This window comes from Entelurus aequoreus, linkage group LG15 (genome assembly GCF_033978785.1).
Source record: "Entelurus aequoreus isolate RoL-2023_Sb linkage group LG15, RoL_Eaeq_v1.1, whole genome shotgun sequence".
NCBI lineage: Eukaryota > Metazoa > Chordata > Actinopteri > Syngnathiformes > Syngnathidae > Entelurus > Entelurus aequoreus.
This window is the reverse complement of record NC_084745.1, coordinates 15,046,327-15,062,008: the sequence shown is the minus strand read 5'-3', so window position 1 is coordinate 15,062,008 and position 15,682 is coordinate 15,046,327. Positions and strand designations below refer to the sequence as shown.

Genomic DNA, 15,682 nt, shown 5'->3' with positions numbered 1-15,682 from the left:
TTCCAACCCTTGATGCCAAGTGCCAAGCACGGAGGTAATGGGTCCTATTTTTTAAAGTCTTTGATATGACTCGGCCGAGGTTTGAACTCACAACCTACCGATCTCAGGGCGGACACTCTAACCCTAAGGCCACTGAGTAAGTTAGGCACGCTACACTACAAGCTACACGGCAAAAGTAGCTTGCTGCATCAAATCTACATTTATCAGCATATCTATCTATGGGCCCGCATGTATAATATCAATGTTAATGTAACTGCGAGTGTACAACGGACACAATAAGGGTCCATTACTATTAACTATCTGTCTTTCTGTCTTGCCTCTGGTGAGGGCGGTCCCCACCCCACGCCTTCACCACCGCTGGTTTCCCCTCGGGGTGATGGACGGCTGGCAGCGCTTCGTAGCAGCAGTCGCCCTCCAGGGTCCCAACTCCCCGCCCTTCTGTTGCGAGTTGTCGTGATTAAATGTAACGTGTTTATGTGTGCATTGCATGGAGGTTTTTTTCCCACTCCAGACTAGGCCCCCTTAGGAGCCCAGTCTAGATTGCATTTTTTTACTCATCTTCTTCCCCAGCGTTTTACCTTTTTCTTATCTTTTACGGGGCGCCTTTGGCGAACCATCAGCGTTCCTGTTCTGTAACCCTGTACATTGTTTGTTTGTCTAATCTTGAACGGGTTTGTGCTGAAAACATAGTTTTGTTGTACTTGTGCAATGACAATAAAGTCCTATCCTATCCTATTTAGCTGGGGACACCCTCCAACTACATCTCACCCCACTGTGTGTATTTATTAAGTTTGCCTTTTCTTTGGCCCACCCCTATAACGTTATTAATTTTCTCTACTGACAGTAAAAAAAAAAAAACAATCATCTATCTATAGCGTGACGGAAAAAAAAAAAAAAGGACTTGTGTTGTTTGGGAACAGTTGGTAATGGTTATGTGCAGTAAAACTTTTCATGAACTCAACTCACCTCAATGTGTGTTCCTAAATTTGTGTTGGACGTCTTAGATGAAGTGAGCAGTTATGATTTTTGTTTACAGAGTAAACAACTAAAAACTAAGGTTTTGTTTTCTCTAATACATACATTTGTCTAAATATGGCCAAGGACATGCATTATTGTGGGTTTCCTGGACGTCGTCGTCTTTACTAAAGGAAAAATATATTTTTTCTTTTTTTTTTAATTGGTCAGCTTGAAGCGTCCCTCTGTCTCTGACTCCTTCGTCGTCATATGACATAAGTGCATGACTGTTATGATTTTGCTTACTAGTTTCAATGACCAGCCTTATCTTGCCGCTGATTTGCCAATCTGTAATGTTTCACCTTAACCTTAGCCAATCGTGACTCATCAAACACAAAAAAAGCTCTCTCCCGGTTGCAGTTAGTCCAGAACGCGGTAGCACGACTTTTAACAGGGGCCAGGAAACGCGAGCATATAACCCCAATTCTTGAGACTTTGCACTGGCTCCCTGTTCATTTTAGAATTGATTTTGCTTTTAAAGCTTTACATGGACTGGCACGTCAGTATATCTCGAACCTCATCCAAATGTACTCTCCTGCGCGCGCTCTGTGGTCCGAGGGCCAGCTCCAGCTCGTGGTGCCCAAGACCAGACTTAAATCCAGGGGAGACAGGGCCTTCTCTGTGGTCGGCCCTAAGCTCTGGAACACTCTGCCCCTCCATGTTCGAACTGCTCCCACAGTGGAGTGTTTTAGGTCTCGTCTTAAAACGCACTTTTATTCTTTGGCTTTTAACACTACGTGACTTGTGTGGTCCTGTGTTGTCCTCTGTGTTTTTAAAATTTTGATTTCTATTTATTGTTTTAATTGGTTTTACCCTTTGAAATAGTTTTTAATCATATTTATTTTTATATTGGTTTTATATTTATTTATTTTTTTGTTTTTATTCAGTCATTGTCGGAGCTAAGGATGATATTATAATATTGTTTTTAATATTGTTGTGCAGCACTTTGGAAACATTTTTGTTGTTTAAATGTGCTATGTAAATAAAGTGGATCGGATTGGATTGATGTTCTCCGTATGTATGGATGTTCTCATTCATCCAGATCATTGGATTTTCTCCATATTTTTTTTTGGCCTGGATTTGCGGTCCATTTTCTCTCTTTTAGCTTGTAGTTTTGAGCTATTTACATGGGTCTAAAAGTAGCTAAGCTATCGCCAAGCTACTGGAAAATCAAGTTACGCTATGCAGTTTAGCTACATGTAGCTCGTTACTGCCCATCACTGCGTATTTGCATGCAATTATCTCATTGCTGTATTGTACCGAATAGCTCATCCATTTAAAAAGGAGCTGTTGTCCAGTTGTTGTATCTTGTTTTATTAACACATTTCTAGGTCTTTTTTGCAAGTATGATATTGAGTTGAAGTCCGAGATGTTAGATGGCAGTAGTGTATAGATCAGGGGTCACCAACCTTTTTGAAAGCAAGAGCTACTTCTTGGGTAGTGATTAATGCGAAGGGCTACCAGTTTGATACACACTTAAATAAATGGCTAGAAATAGCCAATTTGCTCAATTCACCTTTAACTCTATGTTATTATTAATAATTAATGATATTTACACTTAATTGAACGGTTTAAAAGAGGAGAAAACACGAAAAAAATGACAATTACATTTTGAAACATAGTTTATCTTCAATTACGACTCTTTAAAATTCAAAATTCAACCCAAAAAAAGAAGAGAAAAACTAGCTAATTCGAATCTTTTTGAAAAAATTTAAAAAATAATTTATGGAACATCATTAGTAATTTTTCCTGATTAAGATTAATTTTAGAATTTGGGTGACATGTTTTAAATAGGTTAAAATCCAATCTGCACTTTCTTAGAATATATAACAAATTGGACCAAGCTATATTTCTAACAAAGACAAATCGTTATTTCTTCTAAATTTTCCAGAGCAAAAATTTTAAAAGAAATTCAAAAGACTTTGAAATAAGATTTAAATTTGATTCTACAGATTTTCTAGATTTGCCAGAATAATTTTTTTGAATTTTAATCATGATAAGTTTGAAGAAATATTTCATAAATATTCTTCGTCGAAAAAACAGAAGCTAAAATGAAGAATTAAATTAAAATGTATTTATTATTCTTTACAATAAAATAAAAAAAATTACTTGAACATTGATTTAAATTGTCAGGAAATAAGAGGAAGGAATTTAAAAGGTAAAAAGGTATATGTGTTTAAAAATCCTAAAATCATTTTTAAGGTTGTATTTTTTCTCTAAAATTGTCTTTCTGAAAGTTATAAGAAGCAAAGTAAAAAAAATAAGTGAAGACCAAGTCTTTAAAATATTTTCTTGGATTTTCCAATTCTATTTGAGTTTTGTCTCTCTTAGAATTAAAAATGTCGAGCAAAGCGAGACCAGCTTGCTAGTAAATAAATACAATGTAAAAAATAGAGGCAGCTCACTGGTAAGTGCTGCTATTTGAGCTATTTTTAGAACAGGCCAGCGGGCTACTCATCTGGTCCTTACGGGCTACCTGGTGCCCGCGGGCACCGCATTGGTGACCCCTGGTATAGATTATGCTGCTTTTTTGGTCTTTTGTTGCGCCCTAAAAAGTGTTAAACCCAAAGACATGCACCTGGGGATAGGTTGATTGGCAACACTAAATTGGCCCTAGTGTGTGAATGTGAGTGTGAATGTTGTCTGTCTATCTGTGTTGGCCCTGTGATGAGGTGGCGACTTGTCCAGGGTGTACTCCGCCTTCCGCCCGAATGCAGCTGAGATAGGCTCCAGCACCCCCCGCAACCCCGAAAGGGAAAAGCGGTAGAAAATAGATGGATGCATGGGTTGCGCCCTAAAAAGTGTTAATACTGTAAGTTTTGTACTTATTACGCACCAGCTGTTTGATTGTAACGTGCATCTTGGTTGTAGTTTTCATTAACAAATTTGGAGATGTTAAAATCGCCATGTAAAACACTAATGCTAATTAGTAGCATTTCAAACTATATTAGCGTAAAGTGGAGCCTTACTTAACTTACCTTGGAAAGTTTTTGGAGTCAATTTCTTTGTTGGCATTGAAAATTGTAACATAACTTAGTTTGGCTGCGTCCGCTCTCAGTGCCGAATCATGGCACCATTGGATTTACGAGAATCGGTGCGACGTAGAACCGGCGGGATTTACTCGGTGCCAGAAAAAGTACTTGATTCAGTACCCATTCCTAGTCATGATAGAAATTGACCTTTTGAGCAAAGGCATTCACCAAGACATAGCTGGAAATTACAATAGGCAAAAATGCCAAATACCAGCGTTAGCTGTGCCCGCTATCCCTCAGTCAGTTTAGCATCTGTAGATTGGTTGTTTAGTTTTTCCTCAGCAAATAGGCTCAACTAGCATGAGGTTGCTGTCAAAATTCTAATGTTAGCACTTCAGCTCACAAGCCGTGCTTGCTAGTGTTGCTAATGTTTGTGTCCTTCTGTTCTACTCCTGAATGTTACGTTGCTGTATGTGGTATTTGGGTTTTTAGCCTTTTTGACCTCTGGGCCCAACTTTTCCACCTTAGAGGGCCCGGGGCCCCACTCAAATATCAACACTAAATAAATATTCTTACTCTTGATCTTAATCATATTTAATAATTATAATCTACTTACAGTCTACAACCTTGTAATATGATATGAAAGCAGGCCGTGAGTTCAAACCCCGGCCGAGTCATACCAAAGACTATAAAAATGGGTTTTCACCACACCTAGTGTGTGTGTGTGAGTGTGACTATCAGTGGTACTTTAACTTTAACTTAATGTGTTAATCACAAAGATTATTATTTTAACACAACACATTTAGGCTTAGGTCAGGCTGATTAGAAAAATAAGTATTAACCAAATATACTGCCCAAGAAGGGACTCATAAGTAACTGATGAAAAATATATTTAAATATAGTTATGTTGTGCTAAAATAAGTAATCTAAGTTAATAATGAATATGTTTCTTAACTAACCTGTCAATAAAATCCAAGCGCAAATGGAAATACAGCTTCACCACTTTAGTCATAATTATTGCGCTTGAGAAACTTCTCTGTGACTTTAGTTCCAGACTTCCTCTGTTTGTTTGAGATTGCCATTACTGCCACAAGTGGTGGGAAAGTGTATTACAACTGAGTACCGCTGTGACCCGAACAGACCACAGCTGAAAAACCCATACTTTTTGGCTCGTTACGTTAGGTTAAGAAACACTGATCTCTTTCTTTGGACAAGTGCAGTTACAGCAGGCCTGGGCAATTATTTTGGCTCAGGGGGTCATATTTACAGAAAAAAAATGTGTCTGGGGGCCGGTATATATGATTTTTTAGGAACACTGATACAAAACCTCACAATAATGTCTGATTGAATGCTAAAAACGTTATGACAAACCGCCTTAAAAAAAACCGGAATGGATTGGGACACCCAGAATGTACATGGAAAGAATGTGGAATTTACAATATTAACTATGACCGATAAAAAAACTGAATATTGACAACATATGAACAGGGCCGGTCCGTGGCATAGGCCGTATAGGCAAATGCTAAGGGCGCCGTCCATTAGGGGGCGCCACGCCAATGCCACAAATGTTGGAGAAAATAAATAAATACATAAATTTAAAAAAATTTGGTACTATTATTTTTAAATACAAAAAATAATCCCACGTTAATTAAAATGCAAAGTAAAGCCTATTTAATAGAAATATTATTTGTTACAACATTACACCCCCCCCCCCCTCCCTTCCCGTATCATGACTCTTTTTGGATGTCACCACATCAAAAAATCAACACAAGATGTCAAAACGGCCAAAACTGTCAGGTGCCCAGGGAAGAAAAAAGAGAAAAGAGGAGGCGAAACGAGAAAAAGACAGAGGTAGCAGGTAGGTAACGTTAGCCTACATGAAATTATTTGTCTGTTACAGAATGTGATAGTAACCTGGCTTTTTAGCATTAAGCTAATGTTACATGATTCTGCAATTGCTAATCAATAAATAGCTAGTTCTGTTTTAACGTCGGGTTAATATTGTGGAGGGGGCTAAATTGTTATGGAAAATAATAATGTAACGTTAGGTAATTACAGTACTCCCACCTTACATTCCTCAGGGACATTTGTATTAGATCTTCTTTTATGCAGGTGTTTTTTGTTTACATTGTTATTGCCTTCTGGTTAGCTAATGTTTGCCCTGCAGGTAATAGTCACTTTTCCACCCCTTTATATATTAGGTATAGTTGTAAGCCTAGTTGTTAAAATGCACATCATTAATGTTAATTAAGCAATATCACATGAGAGGGAATGCTGTTTTTTTAATTTGAGCACTGCTGTGATTCGGTTAAAGATAATCATAACATAACATTCTCATAAAATATGTTAATTTGCTTTCTTTAAGTAAAAAAAAAAGGTCAAAGACAGAGCTATTCGGTTTCTTGTGAGTATATACACTTCACTGCCGATGTGGGGGGGCGCCACCTAAAATCTTGCCTAGGGCGCCAGATTGGTTAGGGCCAGGCCTGCATATGAACGTCACACCCCCTCTCAATCGACAATCTAGCAAAACGCAACAAAAATGCAACGAACACAGTGAAATATGAACGCGAAGGGTAAAAAAAAACCCCACCTACAATCTAAAATATCACTAAGCTTTAGAACTTTGTTGTAAAAATCTCCTTCCGCGTCTGTCCCTGACACCTGCATTTCAGGCTGGCCGCTCTGGAAACACTCTGTGGAAACGCTCCCCACCCACACTGCTTGGTGCCTCGTCTGAGCTGCTGTGATTTGGATTAGTAACTAATTACATTACCATAGTAACTAATTAGATTACCATAGTAACTAGTATTAACGTAAATGACCGCCATAACCACAACACCAGGGGGTGCTCCACTAACCACGTTAAACCCAGATTCCGAACTAACAAAGGTCTTAACTCATTCTCTTTCTATGCCACATCAATGTGGAATGCGCTCCCAACAGGTATAAAAGAAAGGGCATCTCTATCCTCCTTCAAAACCGCTATAAAAGTTCACCTCCAGGCAGCTACAACCCTAAACTAACACCCTCCCCGGATTGCTAATAATCAAATGTAAACAATCAAATGCAGATTCTTTTTCTTATGCCTTCTGATCTCTCTCTCTCTCTCTCTCTCTCTCTCTCTCTCTCTCTCTCTCTCTCTCTCTCTCTCTCTCTCTCTCTCTCTCTCTCTCTATGTCCACTACTTGATGTCCATATCCCCCCACCCCACCCCCCCTCCACACTCCTGATTGTAAATAATGTAAATAATTCAATGTGATTATCTTGTGTGATGACTGTATTATGATGATAGTATATATGATAGTATATATCTGTATCATGAATCAATTTAAGTGGACCCCGACTTAAACAAGTTGAAAAACTTATTCGGGTGTTACCATTTAGTGGTCAATTGTACGGAATATGTACTTCACTGTGCAACCTACTAATAAAAGTCTCAAAAGTATACCAGGGGAAAAGCGCAGATTCCAACCATTGAAATACTTTGTAGAGTTCAAGACTTAAGGTCATTTGAAAACATCACTGCACATCCTAATGGCAGCAACAGTTTCCATCTTAAAGACCTAAAATAATTATATGGGAATGTCCGGCGGGCCAGATTGAAAAGCTCAACGGGCCACATGCGGCCCCCGGGCCTTAATTTGCCCAGGTCTGACTTACGGAGTACAGTCAATGTGTGAAAACTAGAGACACACTTGCGGACAAGCACAGCTCTTTAGCATAAAGCCACAATATGTCTGACCAAAAAGCACTTGTAAACTGTCTAAATTCCAGCATCAAGGCTAGATTTTGCACAACACACCATTTTACAATTGTTGATTTTGCTGGTCTTATGTTATTAAGCTCGTCTACACGATCTGGCTTTGTTGCAACAAATAGATTCATTAATGGATCTTTCTGTGGGGCCACAATGCTCGTAGTGGATCAATCTGTGCAAAGAGACTCGTACTAATAGCCAGCCTGAGGAAGACAATGTTGAATTGACTTGAGGAGGCAAAGCTCTCGCCGGGGCCGTCCCATCTCTCCTTTGGCAGCAGACAGCTTTGTGTCAGTCCATTCCTCTTAGAGCCAATCAAAGCAGGGAGCCGGGCCTACAGTAATTACTCTACACCCAATCTATCCGGCCACGTTACCTTGCCGACATACTGATGGTCGTTCCCCGTGTATTCCTCCAGCAGAAAGAATTGATTCCACATCCATCCCCGCTTGGACCGGTGCAGAATCCTGCCGTCGCTCTCCTTCGTCCCGAACGCATTCCCAATATTCCCAGGCGTGAGAGGCAGGGCGACGGCGACGGGCCAAAGGGCGCAGAGCGCCAGGACCACCCGGCCGATGAGCATGGTATCCGAGCGGCGAGGGGGTCTCACGTCCGGACGACTGGGCAAATTTAAGGTGAGTAGCTCGTGACTCGGTGACCACTGCAAGGTAGCGTGAGCAGAACACACATCGTACTCCTGACGGTGCCGCCAAACACCGGAGCTCTGTGGAAAAACAGGAAACTTTAGTTGTCGAGGCTTGAGTGGGCTTGAATCCAAACCACATTTTCTAATAACAGCCACAGAGTTGCATCAAATATTCTGATTCCACGTCCAAAAATATCATACATTCATCATCAGGCAATGAGAGGCATTGAAATGAAATTAGCTCTTGAGCAGTAGGACGTACCATTGGTCTTTGTTGGACCTTTGGGAACAGATTACTGATGAAAACCGAGGCGCTAATGTACCATACTTGCCAACCCTCCCGTTTTTAGCGGGAGAATCCCGGTATTCAGCGCCTCTCCCGACAACCTCCCGGCAGAGATTTTCTCCCGACAAACTCCCGGTATTCAGCCGGAGCTGGAGGCCACGCCCCCTCCAGCTCAATGCGGACCTGAGACTGAGTGGGGACAGCCTGTTCTCACGTCCGCTTTCCCACAATATAAACAGCTTGCCTGCCCAATGACGTCATATTTTGTAGAACAGACTTCTCCATTGAACACGGTGGCCGAAATGATATACTCATCATGAACGGAGAAGTTAAACAGGACAATACTGCCATCTAATGGATAGCCACCGGAACACTGAAATTCAAGTTTGTTTTTTTTTCTATGTAAATAAAATAAATATATATATATATAGCTAGAATTCACTGAAAGTCAAGTATTTCATACATATATATATACAGTATATATATATGAAATACTCGAGTTGGTGAATTCTAGCTGTAAATAACCACGCCCCCCGACCAAGCCAACCTACCCCCCACCTCCCGATATTGGAGGTCTCAAGGTTGGCAAGTATGTAATGTACAGAAGACTCTAGATCTGGGTCAGGGTTGACAGCTGAGGCAGAACTTCACTTGTTTTGATAAGAAAATGCCAGTTCATAAAATCTTTTTTTATGATACTGTTAAAATATCAGTTGTCCCCAACCGATTCGTACTGGGCCGCACAAGAAATTAAAAAAAAAAAAATAAAATAGATGTTTTTTTGTTTTTTTTTAATTAAATCAACATAAAAAACACAATATATACATTATATATCAATATATATCAATACAGTCTGCAGGGATACAGTCCGTAAGCACACATGATTGTATTTCTTTATGAAAAAAGAAAAAAAAAATAGCGCCCCTAACCCCCCACGTTGACCGGTCCGCAGCTACAAAAAGGTTGGGGACCACTGCTCTATATGATGCCAATATTGAGTTTGAGTTTATTTCGAACATGCAAGCATACAACATGATACATCGCAATTTACAGTTTCTCTTTTCAACATGTTCGAAAAGGAATAGGAAGAAGCAGAGCTTATTTAATCCTACCCCTTTTCTTCTACATAACAGTTGCTAAAACCTTTGTTCACTTCCTGTTCTCAATGTATTCACAATATACTCCATAAGTAATCACAATAAAAGTAAATAAATAAATAATACTCGGTGAAGTAAGTTACATTTCATATAGTGAAAATGAATGTATGGATGAAATGAATTCAGAATGTTTATCATGGTTCTTCTTTGTACTTTGTAAACACTTTAAGTTTGAAGAGTTTTTTGAAGTGGATCATATTAGTGCATTGTTTGATTTCTTTGCTTAATCCATTCCATAATTTAATTCCACATACTGATATACTGAAGGTCTTAAGTGTTGTACGTGCGTACACATGTTTTAAATTACATTGTTCTCTAAGATTATATTGTTATTAATATTAATAATATATTAATATTGTTTTTACATTTTGTTATGTAAAAATTATGGCTGGGCGGGTAAAATATCAATATATATGGCGATAGACACTTAATCGATATCAATATAAAATGTGTTCGATAAATATTCGATATATATTTACATTTTTTGGTTGGAAGAAACCAGAAATTATGAAGCAAGATCCGATTCATGAAGTTAGTCCCACTCTGGGTACCCAGCAACAGGGAAACAGAAGTCTCACTGAATGGAGGGACATGCTAAAAGCCAATTACGTAACAGTATAAACTACCAAGATTGGTTGCGCTGTCTTTCTGTCTCGCTGTGGATTCTCTTCATGGAGTGAGGAGAGAAACCGTAATATCTTGATATCAACTCAATAACAGAAACGTGTCCTTGGTTTTGTTGGTTTTATTTTTTGGCAACATCCTGACACTTCCAACGTGTGGGTTTAATGAGTAGCCTGCCAAACTACTCAATACCTTATACACTAACTACTGCCATCTAGTGTCTCAAATCTGCAACTAACTCCAAATCTATTTTATTTATTTTATTACCCTCATTCTACCTGGCTACCAGACACCCTCTCCACTGATAAATAGCACATTGTTTACTGTATTTATTGGCAGGCTTAAATAAGTGACAAAAATTATCAAATAACGATCAATACAAAAAACGTATATCATGATATAGTTTTCAGCCATATCGCCCAGCCCTAGAAAAACATACACATTTGCACATTGTCTGATAATATAGAATGCTAAAATCCATAAGAGACCGTGCCGAGTATCCGTTTTCTTATTCAGTGCGTAAGCGAGTATTACCTGTCTGCTTTAGTGCGCAAGCAAGTCGGCGGTTTTTCAGAAAAGTCGCCAATACAAAATTTACACTGTAGAATTTACCACCTGTGTAATGTGTTTAATGTTCGTGTGACTTTTAATTGATTGATTGAAACTTCTATTAGTAGATTGCACAGTTCAGTACATATTCCGTACAATTGACCACTAAATGGTAACACCCGAATAAGTTTTTCAACTTGTTTAAGTCGGGGTCCACGTAAACCAATTCATGGTATCATATTAGTACATTGTTTGATCATGTGGCATTATTATTCTTGATAATCGGATTATAAATACAACAAAAAATCATACCAAGAGGAGATGTAGTACTCTTAGTAAGGATTGTAATGGCGTATGTGAGCGAGCAGGTGCTTGTGCTACTAAAGTTGTCCTAAAACCGATATTTTGGTACTGGTACCAAGAGTATTTCGATACTTTTCTTAAAAAAATAAAAATAAAAAAAAAATTGCATTATTGGCTTTATTTAAAAAAATAAAAAAATATTATGATACATTACACATACATTTGTATTAATAATGTTGGCATTAAATAGGAGTGAACAGACTAGAAAACCTTACTTTTAGTAGTAAGTAAGCAAACCGATTATAAAGGCTCCTAATTAGTCTGCTGACACAGTAACATAGTCTTTTTCCATTCTATCATTTTGTCAAAATTATGAGGGACAATCGGTAGAAAACTGATTATTAATGTACTTGTTCATTTACTGTTAAAATCTGCTGACTTTCTGTTTTAACATGTTCTATCTACACTTGTGTTAAAATCTAATATTCACTTATTCTTCCGTTGTTTGGAGACTTTACATTAGTTTTGGGTGATACCGCAAATGAGGGTATCGATCCACTACCAAGTAATCACAGGGTCACACATTGGTCATATTCAAAGTCCTCATGTGTCTAGGGATGTATTTCATGAGTTTATAAACATAATAAACATTATAAAAATTAAAAAAAGATTTTGCCGTGATAAAAAATCTTGATGTAATCATTTTATTATTGACTCGATACGGCTCCCGTACTTGATACCGTTTCAGCCGATGTCTGTGTAGATCCACCAATGGCATTTGTTTACATTCGGGAGCGCTAGCTTGCTGTTAGCTATTGTATCCTCCTGTGTGTGTAGTGAAGCATGTTTAGCTATTCCTCGTTCTGCAGGGATGATACATGTAAAAAAACATACTTTTTTGTGATGGAGGCAATGATTAGTGGTTTAGAAGTAGCTAAAACATTATGGAGAGACGTTAGCCGCTAGCTAGCTGTTAGCGAGCCATGTTTTAAAGCACCGCTTGCGGGGCAGTGCTTTAGTGTGTCACCTTTATTGTTTGGTTTAAAGCCAAAATATGTCAATTTTCAGTCTTCTGTCTTTACACTGTTTCTGCTTGCAAGTGCTGTGTGTGTGTGTTGACTGACATACGCCGCGGCTTGTATGCCAGCATTGTCACCACGGCGCACATCATGTCGGTTAAAAAAAAGTATCGTTTTTAATTCATTAGTACATTACTTTATTAGTATTGGTACACCGTACTGCCTGTGGCTTTTGTTTAAAAGAATGTTAACAAAACAAAATAAGATACATATATTTGAATGCACTGTTGAATTAGTGAATGTAGGTATATATTAAGATGGAGTATTGTATATATGCGACGGAGTGGGCCGGGCCTTGTGTACGTTGATGAACCTCACTCTCTGGTTACTGAGTTGATAGCTCGGGCTTTTAGCTCAGTAGCTAGTACACTCCTCTCCCAAGCAGGACAACTCAGGTTGGAGTCCCGGGCAGAACAGAAAAGCAGGGACTGAACCAGACGGCTTAGAGCGGTGCCGTGACCCGGATGAAGGTGAGGTTTTAGAGGGGTGAGTGTAACGAAGGCCAGCTGGTGTCTGGGCCATGCGTACCTTGGTAAACCTCACTCCTTCACAACCTCAAGAGCAGTGCTGGTTACCAAGGGAGTAGTTCAAGCTTTTAGCTCGGAAACTAAAACTCTTGTCTCTCATGCCAGACGACCCAGGTTCGTAAAAAGTAGGGACTGAACTATGAGTTACATTTTCCATCTGAAAAAAATTCTCCTCACTGAACTTTTAGACATAACTGAAACTGATCAGATTTTTATAATCCAAGTATTGTACTTGTATAAGAGATTTTCCTGTAAGAGGATGGATGCACATACTTCACATGCAAGTAAAAGGAAATAACCCAAATTTGTATTTTATGAAATTAAATACACGTGATTAAGCAGTATTTAATAACATGTTTATGAAAGTGAAACATTTGCTTTTATTTCTTGTTATCCTCTAAGCCTGCTTTAACATTGATGATAGCATATGGAATTAATTAAGTCCAAAGTTCCCCCCATTGCTTAGAACAAAACGCCTGTCATTTGGTAGCCATCGGAACTAACTCTGCCATTATTTGTACTTGCTTCATAACACAGCACAACATTTACTTATAGGACCGAATCCAAGCAACCTTACCTAGTCATGGTGCAGAAAAAATGTCAACCAGCACAAAAATTCAACACACATGGTCACACATAACACAACCTGCTCATTGAACTTTGTGGATATTATAAAATCATGCATTGCAAGGGAAGATGGGAAATATGCAAAACATTCTCTCCACACTGATCCATGTTTGGCGCATTAAAGCTTCTTGATATTTCTAATTGATTACAAAACCTTAAGGAGGTTATTACAGAAGTAAACAAGGTAGGAGTGTAACGTTCACATACTTTTGATAACCAATTTTAATAATCAATTATATATCCATTATATTATTATAATATGTAGACATATTTGTGTATAGGCTTTATACATATATATATATATATATATATATATATATATATATATATATATATATATATATATATGTATATATGTATATATATATATATATATATATATATATATGTATATATGTATATATATATATATATATATATATATATATATATATATATATATATATATATATATATATATATGTATATATATATGTATATATATATATATACATATATATATATATATATATATATATATATATATATATATATATATATATATATATATATATATATATATATATATATATATACATACAAACCCCAAAACCAGTGAAGTTGGCACGTTAGGTAAATCGTAAATAAAAACCGAATACAATGATTTGAAAATCCTTTTCAACCTCTATTCAATTGAATAGACTGCAAAGACAAGATACTGAACGTTCGAACTGGAAAACGTAATTTTTTTGCAAACATCTGCTCATTTGGAATTTGATGCCTGCAACATGTTTCAAAAAAGCGGGCACAAGTGGCAAAAAAGACTGAGAAAGTTGAGGAATGCTCATCAAACACTTATTTGGAAAATTCCACAGGTGAACAAGCTAATTGGGAACAGGTGGGTGCCCCGATTGAGTATCCATGAAATGCTCAGTCATTCACAAACAAGGAAGGGGCGAGGGTCACCACTTTGTGAACAAATGCGTGAGAAAATTGTCCAACAGTTTAAGAACAACATTTCTCAACCAGCTATTGCAAGGAATTTAGGAATTTCACCATCTAAGGTCTGTAATATCATCAAAAGGTTCAGAGAATCTGGAGAAATCACTGCACGTAACATTGGATGCCCGTGACTTTGGATCCCTCAGGCGCTACTGCATCAAAGAGCGACATCAGTGTGTAAAGGATATCACCACATGGGATCAGAAACACTTCAGAAAACCACTGTCAGTAACTACAGTTCGTCGCTACATCTGTAAGTGAATGGAGTGGCCCATGGTGGGGGTGGGGTTATGGTATGGGCAGGCGTATGTTATGGACAACGAACGCAAGTGCATTTTATTGAGGGCGTTTTGAATGCACATAGATACAGTGACGAGATCCTGAGGCCCATTGTTGTCATTCACCCGAGACCATCACCTCATGTTGCAGCATGGCAATGCACGGCGCCGTGGTGCAAGGATCTGTACACAATTCCTGGAAGCTGAAAACATCCCAGTTCTTGCACGGCCAGCATACTCAGTGGACATGTCACCCATTGAGCATGTTTGGGATGCTGTGGATCGGCGTGTACGACAGCGTGTTTCAGTTCCTGCCAATATCCAGCCATTGAAGAGTGGACCAACATTCCACAGGCCACAATCAACAACCTGATCCACTCTATGTGAAGGTGTGTTGCACTGTGGTTTCTTGGTGCGTGGTGAGGCTGGATCTTGGAAAATCAGTGCACCCGGTCGTAAAGGTGTTCTTTTTTTTTAGCCCGTTTACATGGCATGCAAAACATTTTTCCATCGTCATAAGTGAGCCATTTGCTGAAAAGTGGCTCCTGAAGCCACTTTTCATTGAAGCTTCGCTTCTTGGGTTTATTGCTCGCCATGACGAAAACAATAACATGCTGGAGTCCTAATACCGGAAATGCAGTATTTGTGATCGATTAAACTTTCGGCGAATCAAAATGTAAGAAATTGTACCTGAAAGTGCATTACTTTGAAGTCGACCAATAATTAATCATTAATCATTTGACCCGGCAAATATAAACAAAACAAAATACCGGCAGAAAGCGATAATCGATGAAAAAACAAAAAAACAAGCAAACCAGGCGGTAAAAAAATAATAAAAAATCTGCGCCCGGGGGATGCGCGGACTTCCGGAAATATACG

The 15,682-nt window shown here is 38.4% G+C and overlaps 1 protein-coding gene and 1 long non-coding RNA gene across 5 annotated transcripts in view; one reads left to right on the top strand and one right to left on the bottom strand.

The window, feature by feature from the left end:
• Positions 1 to 15,682, top strand: part of LOC133629856 (uncharacterized) — a 643,518-nt gene that overhangs the window by 280,933 nt on the left and 346,903 nt on the right. For all 3 annotated transcript variants that reach the window (XR_009821132.1, XR_009821131.1, XR_009821130.1), the window contains exon 3: positions 8,165 to 8,381. This is a non-coding gene — a long non-coding RNA (uncharacterized LOC133629856). The remainder of the gene's footprint in view (positions 1 to 8,164; positions 8,382 to 15,682) is intronic.
• The window catches only part of cdh10a (cadherin 10, type 2a (T2-cadherin)), an 87,966-nt gene that overhangs the window by 56,079 nt on the left and 16,205 nt on the right, over positions 1 to 15,682 (bottom strand). For both annotated transcript variants that reach the window (XM_062020902.1, XM_062020903.1), the window contains exon 2: positions 8,123 to 8,470. In XM_062020902.1, the coding sequence (XP_061876886.1) occupies positions 8,123 to 8,329 (207 nt within the window). In that variant the 5' untranslated portion in view covers positions 8,330 to 8,470. The remainder of the gene's footprint in view (positions 1 to 8,122; positions 8,471 to 15,682) is intronic.